This window comes from Schistocerca cancellata, chromosome 11 (assembly GCF_023864275.1).
Source record: "Schistocerca cancellata isolate TAMUIC-IGC-003103 chromosome 11, iqSchCanc2.1, whole genome shotgun sequence".
Classification (NCBI taxonomy): Eukaryota; Metazoa; Arthropoda; class Insecta; order Orthoptera; family Acrididae; genus Schistocerca; species Schistocerca cancellata.
The window spans coordinates 89,314,968-89,334,604 of record NC_064636.1 but is presented as its reverse complement, the minus strand read 5'-3'; the positions used below and the strand labels follow the sequence as shown (position 1 = coordinate 89,334,604).

Genomic DNA, 19,637 nt, shown 5'->3' with positions numbered 1-19,637 from the left:
CTCTGTACACTGACGAGCCAAAGAAACTGGTACACGTGCCTACTATCGTGCAGAGCCCCACGAGTAGGCAGAAGTAATGCAACATGACATGGCAGAGACTCGACTAATGTCTGAAGTAGTGATAGAAGGAAATGAGACCATTAATCCAGCAGCGCTGTCCATAAACCTGTAAAAGTGTGAGTGAGTGGAGATTTCTGAACAGCATGTTGCAAGGCATCCTGGATATGCTCAATAATGTTCATATCTGGGGAGTTTGGTGACCAGCGGAATTGTTTCAATTTAGAAGTGTGTTCATGGAGCCACTCTGTAGCAATTCCGGATGTGTGGGGTGTCACATTGTCCTGCCTTAGTCCGTCAGAATGCACAATGGACATGAATGGATGCAGATGATCCAGCAGGATGCTTATGTATGTGTCACCTGTCAGAGTCGTATCTAGACGTATCAGGGGTCCCGTATCATTCCAACTGCACATGCCCCAAACCATTGCAGAGCCTCCACCAGCTCTAACAGTCTCATGGATTCATGGATTCAGCATCCATGGATTCATGAGGTTGTCTCCATACCCGTGCATGTCCATCTGCTCGATACAATTTGAATTTAGACTCATTAGACCAGGCAACATTTTTCCAGTTACCAAAAGTCCAATTTCGGTGTTGACAGGCCCAGGTGATGCGAAAAAGCTTTGTGTCGTGCAGTCATCGAGGGTACACAAGTGTGCCTTCAGCTGCCCACATCGATGATGTTTCCTTGAATGGGTCGGATGCTGACACTTGTTGATGGTCAGCATTGATATCTGTATCAATTTACAGAAGGGTTGCACTTCTGTCACACTGAACAATTCTCTTCAGTCATCATTGGCCCCATTCTAGCAGGATCTTTTTCCAGCCGCAGCGATGTCAGAGATTTGAAATTTTACCGGGTTCCTGATATTCACGTTACACTCATGAAATGGTCATTCAGGAAAATTCCCACTTCATTGCTACCTCGGAGACACTGTGTCCCATCACTCGTGTGCTGACTAGGACACCACGGTCAGACTCAATTAAATCTTGATTATCTGCAATTGTAGCAGCAGTAACTGAGCTAACAACTGTGCAAGACACTTGTCTTATATAGGCATTGCCAATCGCAGCACCATATTCTGCCTATTTGCATATCTCAAGCCTATACCAGTTTCTTTGGCGTCTTATATAGGCATTGCCAATCGCAGCACCCTATTCTGCCTGTTTGCATATCTCATGCCTATACCAGTTTCTTTGGTGTCTTATATAGGCATTGCCAATCGCAGCACCATATTCTGCCCGTTTGCATATCTCATGCCTATACCAGTTTCTTTGGCGTCTTATATAGGCGTTGCCAATCGCAGCACCATATTCTGCCCGTTTGCATATCTCATGCCTATACCAGTTTCTTTGGCGTCTTACATAGGCATTGCCAATTGCAGCACCCTATTCTGCCCGTTTGCATATCTCATGCCTATACCAGTTTCTTTGGCATCTTACATAGGCATTGCCAATCGCAGCACCATATTCTGCCCGTTTGCATATCTCATGCCTATACCAGTTTCTTTGGCGTCTTACATAGGCATTGCCAATCGCAGCACCATATTCTGCCCGTTTGCATATCTCAAGCCTATACCAGTTTCCTTGGCGTCTTATATAGGCGTTGCCAATCGCAGCACCCTATTCTGCCCGTTTGCATATCTCATGCCTATACCAGTTTCTTTGGCGTCTTATATAGGCATTGCCAATCGCAGCACCATATTCTGCCCGTTTGCATATCTCATGCCTATACCAGTTTCTTTGGCGTCTTATATAGGCGTTGCCAATCGCAGCACCCTATTCTGCCCGTTTGCATATCTCATGCCTATACCAGTTTCTTTGGCGTCTTATATAGGCATTGCCAATCGCAGCACCATATTCTGCCCGTTTGCATATCTCATGCCTATACCAGTTTCTTTGGCGTCTTATATAGGCGTTGCCAATCGCAGCACCCTATTCTGCCCGTTTGCATATCTCATGCCTATACCAGTTTCTTTGGCGTCTTACATAGGCATTGCCAATCACAGCATCATATTCTGCCCGTTTGCATATCTCATGCCTATACCAATTTCTTTGGCGTCTTATAAAGGCGTTGCCAATCGCAGCACCATATTCTGCATTGCAGCACCATATTCTGCCCGTTTGCATATCTCGTGCCTATACCAGTTTCTTTGGCTTCTTATACAGGCGTTGCCAATCGCAGCACCATATTCTGCCCGTTTGCATATCTCATGCCTATACCAGTTTCTTTGGCACTTCAGTGTAGATTCACTGTGCTCGGAATGTCTTCTGAGTACACTCTATTCCCTGGAAGGGCCCCGTGTTCCCTCGTAATATTCCAGCACCGCAGCAGCTGGCAACGGTGTACAGCAGACGGTGTGCTCGCACTGCTCAGCAAGCGGAGTGCTAAACTGTCATCTCTGGTAAGCTGGCACTTTATTCACAGAAGTGAGCAAGCACCTCTCGTGGCAGCGGTGGTCACCGTGAGGACGTCGAGCTGTGCCACGCTACAGGGCCTACGGTTCGTCAGCCTCCTGTCGACAGCCCGGCACGTGCAGAGACGGCCGGGCCTCGTGTCGTACTTCTGGGAAGGCAGCAAAGTGCAGGGTTGCTGAGGTACCTCAGTGCTTAGGCAGCAGAAAGCAGTTCGTGTCCCGGCAGTGGCAGATGCCTCCGTGTCAGCGGTGCGGTGCCGAACGGCACGTGCTCGTCGTCACGTAACTGCCCGACTGTTAGCCCGATAACGAGTCGGTCAGCGAAAGCTTCGATACTATTTCTCCCTGCCGACTTCACAGTAATGGCAGTGTTAGTATGTCACAGAAAAATAGTCTGGAACGGATGACGACCCAGACGTAATAATCGGGGGAGGCAATTCCTTGCCGAGGACTGGCCTGGCGTCGGCACGTGCGGTGTGTCGACACAGACGGCACTGCGAAGCTGGTGGGCACGCAGTACAAAGGCTAGCAGCTCTGTTGAACTGTGGCTTGATTCTGTGCTGGTGCTGCACTGCTGGCACTATGTCTCATTTATAACTTTACCCTTTACACTACTGAAACAGGGTGTATACATGGACAAGGAAAAAAAAAATCCCGAATTTTTCCCAGATTTCCTGGATGAAAATACACATTCTTCCGGGTAAAAATACACTTTTTCCATGTTAAGTGACAGTACACTTTTCCTCAGCACTGTAAAACTTATCAATTCTTTGGGAAAAATATATTAAAAAAAGATGCTGTGACTTACCAAACGAGAAAGTGTTGGTAGATAGACACAATAAAAAACACAGAAACACACACAAATTTCGAGCTTTTGCAACCCACGGTTGCTTCATCAGGAAAGAGGGAAGGAGAGGAAAAGACGAAAGGATGTGGGTTTTAAGGGAGAGGGTAAGGAGCCGAAAGACTTACCTTAGGGGGGAAAAGGGACAGGCACACACACACACACACACACACACACACACACACACACACACACATCCAGCTGGTCTGTATATGTGCGGATCGATATGTGTTGTGTGCGAGTGTATACCTGTCCCTTTTCCCCCCTAAGGTAAGTCTTTCGGCTCCCGGGATTGGAATGAATCCTTACCCTCTCCCTTAAAACCCACATCCTTTCGTCTTTTCCTCTCCTTCCCTCTTTCCTGATGAAGCAACCGTGGGTTGCAAAAGCTCGAAATTTGTGTGTTTTTGTGTGTTTTTTATTGTGTCTATCTACCAGCACTTTCTCGTTTGGTAAGTCACAGCATCTTTTTTTAGTACATTTTTCCCGTATGGAATGTTTCTTTCTATTATATTCTTATCAATCCTTTGAATGTTTATGGTTTTATACACTGACGTAGAATTTCTTGGCACTTTAGGAAACGAAACTCAGAGGGGAAAAAAAAACACGTTTTAGAAAGATCTTGGATGTGCAGCAACATATACGCTGCATATTTTCATGTTGCAAAGGTATAAAGTCGAATTCCACCGAACCCCGCACGTTACTTTCCGAAGCATTGAAATCGAGATTGCGACACGCTTTTGTAAGCCAGTCGTAGCTCGTGTCACGTAATAGGACAGCATAGGACACATGATGTAGTCAGCCAATAGCAACATCACTGCTAAGTAGCGTGAACGCACAAATACGAAAAGTTAATGGTTTAAATTACTATACATAGTGTTGCTACAAGGAAAACAAAGCTTTCACATATAATATTGGTGTAGTAGATTAATAAGCTGCAAGAGAAGCTAAGCTTCCACATATAATGTTGCTCTTTTTTGCGCATGTTACACTTTAAGATACATCACACAAATGTACCAGTAAAATTTTTAATAACAACGTAAATATCTGACGATCTGGACTTGAAAATCTTCTAGATGGTCATCCTCAAAGAGTTGATTTTTAAATGAGAGTCAAACGCTTTGCGATTTAAGAAATTCACCGTACATTCTCACACTCAGCTTGAGTAAAAGGAAATTTACTTTGAAAGTAACACTTTTCAAACCACCATTCGCAATATTTTCCCGTGACCTGTTAGAAATTGGTTCATTTCAGTAGTTGCCAGAGAGTGCCAGATAACAGGAGTCACTGCACTTACGCAGCTACGATGACGAAGGAAGCCCGCATGTTCGCATGTGTAAAACACTAAAAGGTCTTGTGTTATGTTATAAAAGAAACAAGATATCAGAGGATACTTCAAGAGCATCGGAATTTTGTGAACCATACTAAAATGGACAATTCGGCTTAAAGTGCACATTCATATGTCCAGATTCGGATGTAAATTTTCTTGAGTACCAGTACTGTATTATCTCATGTTTGGTTCTTTGTTATGGCATTAATGCCATACGCTTCTCCCCATGAACCATGGACCTTGCCATTGGTGGAGAGGCTTGCATGCCTCAACAATACAGACAGCCGTACCGTAAGTGCAACCACAACGGAGGGGTATCTGTTGAGAGGCCAGACAAACGTGTGGTTCCTGAAGAGGGGCAGCAGCCTTTTCATTAGTTGCAGGGGCAACAGTCTGGATGATTGACTGATCTGGCCTTGTAACACTAACCAAAACGGCCTTGCTGTTGTGGTACTGCGAACGGCTGAAAGCAAGGGGAAACTACAGCTGTAATTTTTCCCGAGGGCATGCAGCTTTACTGTATGAATGAATAGCATGGAGAGCTGCATCAAACCAGTCTCAGAACTGAAGACCACAACAACAAAACAACAATGCCATACGAGCTAGAAGATGGAAAATGTGCACTTGAAATGCAGTGAACAGTTGAAACTAGCCAGCAGTGTGAAATTAAACACTTCATTTCAAATAAAGTGACTGCCTCAGCACAAAAGATTAATAAAAGCAAAATCGCTTTAGCGAACCGACAAAAATGACTTCATTGTTCTGCAAGGTGATTAATGCTCGACTGTCAGAAAGGTGGAAATAAAACCTGAAACTAAAAACATATTTTAGCCTTCTGTAATTATGCAAATGTATTTTAATTCATTTTGTAGCTCCCAGCCACAGAGATCCGTTTGTTTTTTTTTTTTTTTTTTTTTTTTGTTTTTTTTTTTTTTTTTTTTTTTTTTTTTCCTTCATTTAATGTGAGAGCAATAAATGAAGGGGAAAGAGCAAAATCACTAAATGTAAACACAGGTCATGTGGAGACTACCCACCTCCCCACAACAAATCAGGCTGCTCTTTGCATCAGCCCCAGATCTACGATATTTCAGAACCAGGGCAATATTAGATAGTGACGCCCAGCCAAACATCTGTAGCCAGAAGCGGGAAAAGGTACTACTCATACGCGACTCGAATGCACATGCGCAAGAGCCTGCTCAATCGAATGTAATGTAAACAGCTGTCACGCCACGCTCAACGGAGGCAATCTGTTGTTAGGAAGCACTGAATAGTCTTCCTAAAGCCTTCGACATACTTTGCTGTTGGCAAACACTTGCATGAGCACTGTGTTTTGTTGTTGTATATGGCGCATTTCCTTTGCGACTTAAGGTGGTTCCCCCCACCCCCCCCTGCAGAAGCAGGACACAGTTATATCCTTTGTTAGAGTATTGGTTCTTACCAGTCAAAATGACAAAAATTTAACTGAAAACTAAAACAATGAAATATTCCCAGAATCCTAAAAAATTCCCAGGTTTTTCACGGTTTTCTCCCGGATGAAAAAGTTTTTCCCGGATCTCCCGGTTGCACCCTGCGAAATATCGTGATGAGGTTATGAGAGGCTGTCAAGCTAAAGCATCGCAGAAAGTTCATCATATTCAATTCCACAGGATGATTGTGCCCCATGATCATTATGTAATCCATGACAGGAAGAAGGTCAGCACCAGTGGTAATGTCCTCTTTCTTTTTTACTGCATTGCAGATCTAGGTTTCAACTGACAGTGCAGCCATCATCAGGGTGTTATAAGCAGTCATGGAAACTGACCGTAATTATAATACCACATGTTCCAGTCTAACTCAGGAATGTACAAGCATTAGTACATGTTTTTATATGCCTGAGTAAGATTGGAATGTGTGTCACTATAATTACATTCAGTCTACATGAGGATGGCCACTCTTGTCAATTGAAATCTAGAATTTGCAATGCAATAATAAGAAGACAGATGACGTTACAACCGAAGCTACGCTATTTACTCGAATCTAAGCCGTGCCTGAAAACTGAGACTCGAAATCAAGGAAAAAAAATTATCACCGATCTAAGCTGCACCTGTAATTTGAGACTCGAAATTCAAGGGGAGAGAAAAGGTTTAGGTCGCACCTCCAGATCGAAACAAAGTTGGTCCATTGTAATATGAGACACAATTTAGGTTGAATGAATGACGATACAGCTACAGTAGTTTGGTTCCAGTCGTAACCTTAGCTTAGCAGTTTAGCTTTACCAGGTAGCCATTGCTATTCGTCAGGTGCTCCGTCCATATTTATACGGGTACCCTTCCTTTTTCACGTCCTTCGTCTGGTTTGAATTGATTGCTTATTTTTCTTTGATCTGATAAGTGCCGTTCTCTTTGTTATAGGTGTTTACGTCACTCTAAGCTGAATATGCATTACTGTAGTGTGTCATGCATTGTTTGTCGCATTCTGATAATGAGTGTTTACGACCTGTCGCCGCTCGCGGCATGGCTTGCTTTTGTGCACGCTACTGCCGCTTACAATAAAAAAAGAGAGGAATTGTCTCAGTAATGAAACAATGGTAAGAGACTGCTATTCGTTGTTATTTACACTGCTGCTTTCTTTGATAATGCTCAACAAGAACCAAATAATACACTGTGTATGATACAAGATGTTCTGAACGAGAGTTTTTCTCCGTTTGAAAATCTTTGCAGACGCCTCTTTAGTACATTACATTCTGCACAGAAATTAGAGTCATCGTAGACTTAAAAATCTAGTCGATTGCGTGCTCCATTTCTGACTGTATCACTATTAGGCATAAGAATAAGACGAATATAAACATCACATGGGATGTATATTCTTCCGCTTTTGCTGTTGTCTCACTCTAAATTCATAGTTTACTAGGCAGACAGGATTTAAATGAGATAGCAGCAAACATGAAAAAATACATGGCAAAATGTTTATGTTCGTATTATTCTTATGGTGAAGAGAATACTGAATGTGATTCACAATTCATAAAAGTTCCTATTAGCAATCACCTTTCTCACAGGTAAGAAAAAATTCAGAATGTAGAGTTGGCCATATTGACAAACATCCCAAACAGTCTTGCCAGTCGGATTTTCGTAGTACATTGAAATGCTGCCACATTCGAAGATGAACAATACGGAATTTGTATTTACTTCGTTGGATAATGTATGAAAATGCAGTGGTCGAAACTCGGGGCGGAGAAAAAAAAGCTCATCTTCCACCTTTTTTGTAAATTTATTTACTGACGCGGAGGTTTTGGGCCCATATTTATCTTTGTGCCTGCAAAGCATGCCTGTGTAGTGCTACATGTATTGATGGCAGAAGTTAGTTGTGGCGGCACCTACCAAATTATTCAGAACTTCCGCTTACTTTGCACTCGATTCTAAGCCGCAGGCGTTTTTTTCGATTACAAAAACCGGAAAAAAAGTGCGGCTTAGAGTCGAGTAAAGACAGTACTCTCCTTTCTGTCCTGGATCACAGGAAGTTGTTTGAGGGGATGTTTTGCTGCATGACAATGCCCCAGCTACCGTATTTACTCGAATCTAAGCCGCACTTTTTTTCTGGTTTTTGTAATCCAAAAAACCGCCTGCGGCTTAGAATCGAATGCAAAGCAAGTGGAAGTTCTGAAAAATGTTGGTGGGTGCCACCACAATTTACTTCTGCCGTCAAATATATGTAGCGCTACACAGGCCATGCTTTGTAGGCACAAAGCGCCAAAACCTCTGCGTCAGGAAATAAATTAAAAAAAAAAAAAGGTAGAAGACGAGCTTTTTTCTCCGCCCCGAGTTTCGACCACTGCATTTTCATACATTATCCAACGAAGTAAATACAAATTCCATATTGTTCATCTTCGAATGTAGCAGCATTTCAATGTACTACGAAAATCTGACTGGCAAGACTGTTTGGGATGTTTGTCAATATGGCCAACTCTACGTTCTGATTTTTTTTCCTATCTGTGAGACGAGTTGGTTGCTAATAGGAACTTTTACAAATTGTGAATCACATGCAGTATTATTGTCACCATAAGAATAATACGAATATAAACATTTTGCCATGTATTGTTTCATGTTGGCTGCTATCTCATTTAAGTCCTGTCTGCCTAATAAACTACGAAACTAGAGTGAGACAACAGCAAACGCGGAGGAATATACATATCATGTCATGTTTATATTCGTATTATTCTTATGCTTAATAGTGATAGTCAGAAATGAAGCAAGGCAATTGACTAGATTTTTAAATCTACGATGACTCTAATTTCTGTGTAGAATGTAATGTACTAAAGAGGCACCTGCAAAGATTTTCAAATGGAGAAAAATTTTCGCTAAACTCTCGTTCAGAACATCTTCTATCATACGCAGTCTATTATTTGGTTCTTGTTGATCATTATCAAAGAAAGCAGCAGTGTAAGTAACAACAAATAGCAGTTTCTTGCCATTGTTTCGCTAATGAGACGATTCCTCTCTCTTCTTTTTTTTTTTTTTATTGTAAGCGGCGGTAGCGCGCACAAAAGCAAGCCATGCCGCGAGCGGCGTCAGGCCGTAAACACTCATTATCAGAATGCGACAAACAATGCATGACACAGTACAGTAATTCATTTTCAGCTTAGAGTGATGTAAACACCTATAACAAAGAAAACTGCGCTTATCAGATCAAAGAAAAAATAAGCAATCAATTCAAACAAGACGAGGCACGTGGAAAAGGAAGGGTATCCATATAAATACGGACGGAGCGCCTGACGCATAGCAATGGCTACCTGGTAAAGCTTTAACTGCTAAACTTACGACTTGAACCAAACTACTGTAGCTGAATAGTCATTCATTCGACCTAAATTGTGTCTCATATTACAATGGACCAACTTTGTTTCGATTTGGAGATGCGGCCTATAACTTCTCTCTCCCCTTGAATTTCGAGTCTCAAATTTCAGGTGCGGCTTAGATTCGGGAAAATTTATTTCCTTGATTTCCAGTCTCATTTTTCAGGTGCGGCTTAGATTCGAGTAAATACGGTATTTATGCACAGGACACAGTTAACTTGCTGCTTCTTTCAGCTATCAAATTATGCCTCAGCTCCTATATCCTGCTGACATGGCACCCAGAGACATCCTAGTCTTGGGTCAGATAAAGAAAACATTGCATGGCACGCATTTCCAGAACGGTAATGTGACTTTCAACTCTGAACATTTCCGGAACAGCAAAATACAGACTTGTACGACAGAGGTCTCCACTGAGTCATCCAATTTGAATAAATGTAACACAGTGAGGGTCAAACATGTAGAGCAGAACTGATACAATCATCAAATGTCAAGTTTGTAGCTTGATTTTCTCAAAACTTTATGAGAACCATTATACTTTCAATGTCTCCAAAATCACTGTAAATGTGAAACTTATAACCATACTCTGCAACTTTCAATACTTGATGGTTGTATCTCACTATATTACTGAACAACAAGATCACACTTCCTGAAAGTACACATATCTGTCAACCCGTGTAGGGGAAACACTTATGGCAGGACATGAACCACCCCCCCCCCTCTTTCCCCCCTCCTGACAAATCAGTTACAAAAGACAATGCATAACTAAAAAGTAGCAATATGGATGTATTTCACTCTTTTACTTAGTTGTCATCTTTATTTCTTCTTTATGCAACATCACGTACGCAGATGTTACCAATTTTCATCACTAGATGGCGTGACACCTCATGTCCACATCGTAGTATAACTGGCCACCTGTTTCAGTATACACAAGCAGCCCTTAGTGGCAATCTTTAATTTTTAATTAGAAATGACAGTAAAACTTTTACGTAGGATGTTTTATTATGTGACGTGGCCTTTTTGGTGTTAAAATTGTATGACGAGAGCTGTAATGCTCAACTTTTTACATATGTAAGTACATCTTTATATACGAATATTAATTATTACTGTCTTGTATTTTTCTTATTAATGACTAACTTTGTGTCCCCCTTATTTAGGTAATATAAATTCTGATGAAGACTCCCTTAATTTAGGAGTCGAAACCATTGTCAATTCGACTATAAAATCCATTCAACCCGTGGGCTGTCTTTACTACAAAAAATATTTTCACGGTTGCTGCACACAGCTATGTTTAAAGCTGTAACTGTAAAAGTGTTCATACTACCAACAGAAACTGATTACACTGATGTTAGTGGTGTATATATTGTACATAAAAATCTATAGCTCCCCCTATAGGATAATGAGAGATATCAGAAGTAATCAATACTAAGCCGGCAGTGCACGGCGAGAGAAGAAAATGCATGAGACAAGTCTTCTGAATCTCAGCCAACAGGTTTATAGATGAAGTATCATTTCCTGTGACTTCTCTCCCCTTGATTTGATTTTATGTGTGACCAGCCTTCAGCACAGTAAAACTTGACATCATTATGATGATTCACAGAATAGTTGTATCCTACAGGTAACTACAACACCTTAAGGTCAAAATTGATTTCAAAAAAATCAAACAGATGGCATCAAATGGAAGTACCTAATGAGAAAATATTACGTTACACAGATAATGGATACTCACTGGAGGTCATGACGGTTACGAGTAATGTAATGCAGCAGTCTGGAACCCAGGACGTAACCGCCTCCGAGGGCATACGGGAGGTAATGGTCGCACAAAATCCAGTCGTTTTCCTGCCACCTGCAAGGACAAACAGTACTTTAGCTAAATAATGTTAGTGAATTTAAAGATTAATGAATTACTATATTTACTTTTAACAGCACAGTAACGAGATTTATGGAGCAGGCACATTCATCAGAGGTGTACCATAATTAATAACGACAACCGACGTGGGTGAAAGTATATAATGAGAGAAGCAATAACTTTACAGTGAACATGGATCCACAAAGTAGCTGTATTGTGAGTTATTACAAACATGTTACTGTATAACAACCCAGCACAGATTTCAGCATGAAATGTCCTTGTTAAGCCAAAATTATTTGAAATGTAATATTTTAAATCAGGTCCCAATCCATGTAGGCTCAAATTTCACCCATCACCCATAAAGAATTACAATACAACTGCAGCATGTTACGTGTTACTATTTACTGTACATTCGTACCTGTTGAAGGGGATATTCTACATGTCATCACATCTCAAGGCTACACTGCATTTCATAAAACTTGACAGAACTTCAGAATTTGCTGTTGCAGTTCAACTGTATCAATGGAAGTACTGTACACTTTTGAGATAGCCCCAGACGGAAAAATTCAGAGGACTGCGGTCAGGTTGAAGAAAACCAAACGCTGTAGCATGTGTGAGATACAGAGGTGAGCAAGTGCACCGGGACTTACCCCAGTTCACTGCTAGTAGCACCACGTCACCTTAACGCGTCTGCATGTGGAGCACAAGTATTGCACTACAATTTGGTATGAAATTAAAAATCAACATTTATGTTTAAAACTTTGTTAAATTATAGTTCAGTGTAATAATGTTCCAAATACCAAGTCTTGATGTTCTAAACTTAATAGTTTACAGAAAAATGCCGTTTTAAGAGAAAAATCAGACGCGCTAAATAATGATGCTAGGAAGCCAGAATTTGGTCAGAAGGTGCAGTTAGAAGTTATAAATAAGTGATGCTGGTTTCCAAAACCATAAAACAAAAATATACGCCAGAATCCACGTTTTTCGGAAAAATCTGCGACGCTAAATAATGGGTTTAGAAACTTGAAAATTTGTTTTATGCTTCAGTACACCCCAAAAATAATAAGAGAGAGTCCACGTTAATCTACCTCTTATGGTTTTTGAGTAATTAAAAACTAATTTTGTAACTAAAATGTACCTAAGTGTAGTAGATTAAGTACTTGAAATTTTAATGACAGAGGATTTTGGTTAAACCAGATGATCAAATATGTCAAATAATAGAGCTACACCAAGTTTAAGACTTGTAACATAAATAACAACTGATATAAGTCTTAGCAAAGGTATGGTTCAGAGGTAACAATCTACCCTCAGTTCCACTAAATAAATTCTATTAAGCAAAGTTTTCATTCTAGCGAGCTGAAACTTTCTACCTGCTTTCAAACTGTTTATCTGCATACCAGCAAAAATTAAGAAGTTTCGGAAGTAATTGGTAACTATAATATTAAAGATTGTGTGTCCAAGATAGCGTTCGTTTGTAGATTTCCACCGTATGCAAATAGACAGAGACAATAGATGTTGTCTCGGCAGTCTGCACCGGCACCTTATAAATACAGCCCCTGAAGCAGTAGGAAGGTTCACTTCGCTCTCAGACACTGTGAGGTCCACGTCAGTTAAACGTCTGATCGCGCTCTGCCTGGGATGACGTCAGAGACGAGCTGTGACAAGCGCGTATTCGGCAGTGAAAACAGATAGTGAACTCGCGAGGACTGTACACCGTCTTGGATCGTTTAGAATTCGGTAAAATAACTGTTAGTGTGCCGTCCGTGTGAAATTCAATTCCGCATGGCAAGTGGTGAATTTATTTCCACTTTTATGGCGAGCATTAATTTTTGAACATTTATTGCGAACTTTCAATTTAGTGATGTTAGTCAGGGTGAAAAACAATCTGGTAGGAAGTTACCGTAGAGGTAAGTTACCATAGAGGTCGCCTCTGAACTGCTAAAGGAGCTGTTAGATTAGAAAGACTTGTTTTCAATTGAACATAACGCAATTTTAAGTGTTGTTTGTGAGAAATTTTAATTTAATTAAATCTTGATTGGAACTTTAAACTTTTACTGAAGTCATAGTCCTGATCCCGCAAAGAAATGGGAAATAAACACTTTTCTTTCAGTGGGCTGGACTGGGATGTGGCCGTGCACACTGGAAACTGAGGTCAGTATGTTTCCCTTCACTTTCTGGCCGACCACCAAATTAGTTGCCAGGCTCACGTGATTAAAGACAGCATCAAAACTTTAAACCAGTGAAGTAACTTACTCGCCGCCCCACAAGGTGACCTCGGAATCCCAGATACAGGCCCTGCTCAACCTATTCACCTCGGATGGTATCGGCCATTTGATATTATCTTACATCAGCAGCAACATTTAGTAGTGTCCCATCATGCATGTGTCATGTTTTCCAAATACTGACCACAGCTCATATTTCTGCTCTCTCTCTCTCTCTCTCTCTCTCTCTCTCCCCCCCCCCCCCCATAACACACACACACACACACACACACACACACACACACACACACACACACATGTGCGATTGGTTACCATCATAGCTGTGAACATCGTGTTTCACATGGCATACAGTAATCATTACATCTTGGTCTTCTCAGGAAAAAATAAGTACCTAAAAGTAGTGAGAAGGTCATCACTTTGGAAATCAGCTTGCTCACTATACATTGCTATTCCAAAAGCCACAGTTTCTTCAATATTTATTCTCTCTTCTCATTGTGATTTCCCATCAGTGGGGATGCCAATGTTCTCAGAGTATTTTCTAACGCATGGTTTCTTAATTTGAAATAGTGCACAGTTTGTCAATGCTTATGGTTCTCAAGTGGTCTATCCTGGCAACTCTAAAAACTTTTTCGAAATGCAGATATGCTCCAGCCTTTAATCTTACACTGCATTCCACCATTTCCCTTCTATTTAAAACAATCACCTGACCTTACAGGATTCTAAGAGTTATGTAACCTTGATCTCTGGCTACACTACAAATCAGGCTGTCACCACATCACACACAGTCAATACTGTTTATAGCGACATTGCTTTTAGTGATATATTGGCTAGAAAAGCAAAATCTAAAGGTCCCGTTTGAATCCTATTAAACGCTATATTTACCAATATGTAGTATGACATCGGTTTATCGTACAAAACGACGGATTTTTTATTGCATTTTTGGAGAAATACGCTACTGGCCATTAAAATTGCTACACCACAAAGATAACGTGCTACAGACGCGAAATTTAACTGACAGGAAGAAGATGCTGTGATATGCAAATGATTAGCTTTTCAGAGCATTCACACAAGACTGGCGCCGGTAGCGACACCTACAACGTGCTGAGATGAGGAAAGTTTCCAATCGATTTCTCATACACAAACAGCAGTTGACCGGCATTGCCTGGTGAAATGTTGTTGTGATGCCTCGTGTAAGGAGGAGAAATGCGTACCATCACATTTCCGACTTTGATAAAGGTCGGATTGTACCCTATCACGATTGCAGTTTATCGTATCGTGACATTGCTGCTCGCGTTGGTCGACATCCAATGACTGTTAGCAGAATATGGAATCGGTGTGTTAAGGAGGGTAATACGGAACGCCCTGCTGGATACCCATGGCCCCTCGTATCACTAGCAGTCGAGATGACAGGCATCTTATCCGCACAGCTGTAATAGATCGTGCAGCCATGTCTCGATCCCTGAGTCAACAGATGGGGACGTTTGCAAGACAACAACCATCTGCACCAACAGTTCGACGACGTTTGAACTAGCACGGACTATCAGCTCAGAGACCGTCCTGCGGTTACAACTTGACACTGCATGTGAGACAGGAGTGCCTGCGATGGTGTACTCGATGACGAACCTGGGTGCACGAATGGCAAAATGTCATTTTTTCGGATGAATCTAGGTTCTATTTACAGCATCATGAAGGTCACATCCATGTTTGGTGACATCGCGGTGAACGCACATTGGAAGCGTGTATTTGTCATCGCCATACTGGCGTATCACCTGGCGTGATGGGGGTGCCATTGGTTACACATCTCGGTCACCTCTTGTTCGCATTGATGGCACTCTGAATTGTGGACGTTACATTTCAGATGTGTTACGACCCGTGGCTCTACCCTTCATTCGATCCCTGCGAAATCCTACATTTCAGCACGATAATCCATGACCGCATGTTGCAAGTCCTGTACGGGCCTTTCTGGATAATGTTCGACTGCTGCCCTGGCCAGCACATTCTCCAGATCTCTCACCAATTGAAAACGTCTGGTCAATGGTGGCCGAGCAAGTGGCTCGTCACAATACGCCAGTCACTACGCTTGATGAACTGTGGTATCGTGTTGAAGCTGCATGGGCAGCTGTACCTGTACATGCCATCCAAGTTCTGTTTGACTCAATGCCCAGGCGTATCGAGGCCGTTATTCCGGCCAGAGGTGGTTGTTCTGGGTACTGATTTCTCAGGATCTATGCACCCAAATTGCGTGAATATGTAATCACATGTCAGTTCTAGTATAATATATTTGTCCAATGAATACCCGTTTATCACCTGCATTTCTTCTTGGTGTAGCAATTTTAATGGCCAGTAGTGTACATTGGATATAACATCTAGAATTCACTATTGTTTGTAACATATTTGGGGATTACTAACAACAATGTAACACTTGTTTCCAAACTTAACTTTACTTTTCTGCAGATTGTTGGTTTCAAATACAGCATTAAAATGAATGCATTGTCAATTGCAAAATGTCTCCATATATCTTACAAGCAAAAAGCAAACAATGCTAATGGATTATCTTAAGGAGGACAGTATACTGTAGTATGCATTACCGTACTGCACTTTAAAGTTAAAGCAGCTGGTTAACAAACTAAATTATACTGTCATGCTGCCATTGTAGAAAGTAAGAAAGTCCAATCCGTGTTACGTTTTCAAAGTGCAGAAGTGGAATAATACAGTATTTGTTATTGATGTTTTGTCGTTATGTGTGTTAGGTATTTTAAATTTGTTAGGTACAGTACATCACGTTTCCACATTTTAAAAAGAAATATAGAAGAAGGTATATGCTTTCATGTAATTTATGTACAGGATACTGTCATTTCATTTTGCTGCTGTTGATTAATTTTTGTAATACAATAACAGGAACAAGGTTGTGTCATTGATGACTATTAAAGCACATTTATCCTGAGTTCGTAACATGTTTAGCAACACGGTTCGCAACATTGTTCGTGGCTAGTACTGGACTACTGACATTCGTTAACATCTACATATACATCTAAATCCCAGTGTACCAGTTATTAGGGTTTCTTCCTGTATCATTCAAGTATGGTGTGTGGGATGAATGATTGTCTGAATGCCTCTGTGCATGCAGCAATATTCTAATCTTATCCACACGATCCCTGTGTGACCGATACACAGGGGGTTGCAGTATATCCCTAGAGTAATCATTTAAAGATGGTTCTTGAAACTTTGTTAACAGACTTTCTTGGGACAGTTTACGTCTGTCTTCAAGAATCTGCCAGTTCAGTTCCTTCAGTGTCTCTGTGACACTCGCCTATGGTTCAAAGAACCCTGTAACCATTTGTGCTGCCCTTCTCTGTATACTTTCAATATCACCTGTTAGTCCTACTCGGTACAGGTCCCACGTACTTGAGCAATATTCTAGAACTGGTCACAGGGATGATTTGTAAACAATCTTCTTTGCAAACTGATTGTTCTTCCCAGTGTTCTACCAATAAACTGAAGTCTACCATCTGCTTTACCTATAACTGAACCTATGTGATCATTACATTTCATGTCCCTACAAAGTGTTACACTGAGGTATTTGTATGAGTTGGCCGATTCCAACAGTGACTTACTGATATTATAGTCATATTTGTGTGTGTGTGTGTGTGTGTGTGTGTGTGTGTGTGTGTGTGTGAAGTGCACAATTTTACATTTCTGAACATTTAAACCAAACTGCCAATCTTTGCTCCACTTGAAACTTACCAAGATCTGACTGAATATTTACGCAGCTTCTTTCAGACACAAAAGTACGTCACAGATAACTGCATCATCCGCAAAAAGTGTGAGGTTACTATTAATATTGTCTGCAAGGTCATTAATATACAACACAAACAGCAAAAGTCCAAAAACGTTTCCCTGGGGCACACCCAGAGTTACTTCTACACCTGATAATGACTATCCATCCAGCTGCAATTAAGACCTCCTTTACCCCATACAGACACAGACTCCGACTCATTTATTTTGCAATGATTCCTTGTCCCAGGAACCAAAGGCATTGAGGACATATACAGGGCTATTACAAATGATTGAAGTGATTTCATAAATTCACTGTAGCTCCATTCATTCACATATGGTCACGACACACTACAGATACATAGAAAAACTCATAAAGTTTTGTTCGGCTGAAGCCGCACTTCAGGTTTCTGCCGCCAGAGCGCTCGAGAGCGCAGTGAGACAAAATGGCGACAGGAGCCGAGAAAGTGTATGTCGTGCTTGAAATGCACTCACATCAGTCAGTCATAACAGTGCAATGACACTTCAGGATGAAGTTCAACAAAGATCCACTAACTCCATTCGGCGATGGTATGCGCAGTTTAAAGCTTCTGGATGCCTCTGTAAGGGGAAATCAACGGATCGGCCTGCAGTGAGCGAAGAAACGGTTGAACGCGTGCGGGCAAGTTTCACGCGTAGCCCGCGAAAGTCGACGAATAAAGCAAGCAGGGAGCTAAACGTACCACAGCCGATGGTTTGGAAAATCTTACGGAAAAGGCTAAAGCAGAAGCCTTACCGTTTACAATTGCTACAAGCCATGACACCCGATGGCAAAGTCAAACGCTTTGAATTTTCGGCGCGGTTGCAACAGCTCACGGAAGAGGATGTGTTCAGTGCGAAACTTGTTTTCAGTGATGAAGCAACATTTTTTCTTAATGGTGAAGTGAACAGACACAATGTGCGAATCTGGGCGGTAGAGAATCCTCACGCATTCGTGCAGCAAATTCGCAATTCACCAAAAGTTAACGTGTTTTGTGCAATCTCAAGGTTTAAAGTTTACGGCCCCTTTTTCTTCTGCGAAAAAAACGTTACAGGACACGTGTATCTGGACATGCTGGAAAATTGGCTCATGCCACAACTGGAGACCAACAGCGCTGACTTCATCTTTCAACAGGATGGTGCTCCACCGCACTTCCATCACGATGTTCGGCATTTCTTAAACAGGAGATTGGAAAACCGATGGATCGGTTCTCGTGGAGATCACGATCAGCAACTCGTGTCACGGCCTCCACACTCTCCCGACTTAACCCCATGCGATTTCTTTCTGTGGGGTTATGTGAAAGATTCAGTGTTTAAACATCCTATACCAAGAAACGTGCCAGAACTGCGAGCTCGCATCAATGATGCTTTCGAACTCATTGATGGGGACATGCTGCGCCGAGTGTGGGAGGAACTTGATTATCGGCTTGATGTCTGCCGAATCACTAAAGGGGCACATATCGAACATTTGTGAATGCCTAAAAAAACTGTTTGAGTTTTTGTATGTGTGTGCAAAGCATTGTGAAAATATCTCAAATAATAAAGTTATTGTAGAGCTGTGAAATCGCTTCAATCATTTGTAATAACCCTGTAATAAGGTGTACCCCTATCTCTGTTGTACACCTCACAAATCTGAAATGTCAGATAAGCAATAATTTCTCGACTGTTAAAAGCCTCCAGGCCTGCTACAGTCTCTAATTTACCATCATGCTGTGTCCTCCTTACCAAAAACTCCTCAATCCAGTCACAAACTTCACTTGAGACCCCATATTACTGTACACTATGTGATCAACAGTATGTGGACACCTGACTGAAAGTGACTTACAAGTTCGAGGCGCCCTCCAACGGTAATGCTGGAATTCAACACGGTGTTGGCCCACCCTTAGCCTTGATGAAGCTTCCACTCTCTCAGGCATATGTTCAATCATGTGCTGGAAGGTTTCTTGGAGAATGTCAGCCCATTCTTTACGAAGTGCTGCACTGAGGAGAGGTATCGATGTCGGTCGGTGAGGCCTGGCACGAAGTCGGCATGCCAAAACATCCCAAAGGTGTTCTATAGGATTCAGGTCAGAACTCTGTGCAGGCCAGTCCATTACAGGCAGGTTATTGTTGTGTAACTATGCCACCACAGGCCGTGCATTATGAACAGGTGCTCGATCGTGTTGAAATATGCAACAGGGTGTATACGTGGACAAGGAAAAAAAATTCCAGGATTATTCCCGGATATCCCGTTTAAAAAGTATACTTTCTCCTAGACGAAAATACACTTTTTCCATGCTAAGCGACAGTACGTTTTCCATA

The 19,637-nt window shown here is 41.6% G+C and overlaps 1 protein-coding gene across 1 annotated transcript in view; it reads right to left on the bottom strand.

Moving 5' to 3' along the window:
- The window catches only part of LOC126108111 (beta-1,3-galactosyltransferase 6-like), an 86,491-nt gene that overhangs the window by 33,255 nt on the left and 33,599 nt on the right, over positions 1-19,637 (bottom strand). Inside the window, exon 4 of the mRNA XM_049913344.1 lies at positions 11,203-11,319. Coding sequence (XP_049769301.1) covers positions 11,203-11,319 — 117 coding nt within the window. The remainder of the gene's footprint in view (positions 1-11,202; positions 11,320-19,637) is intronic.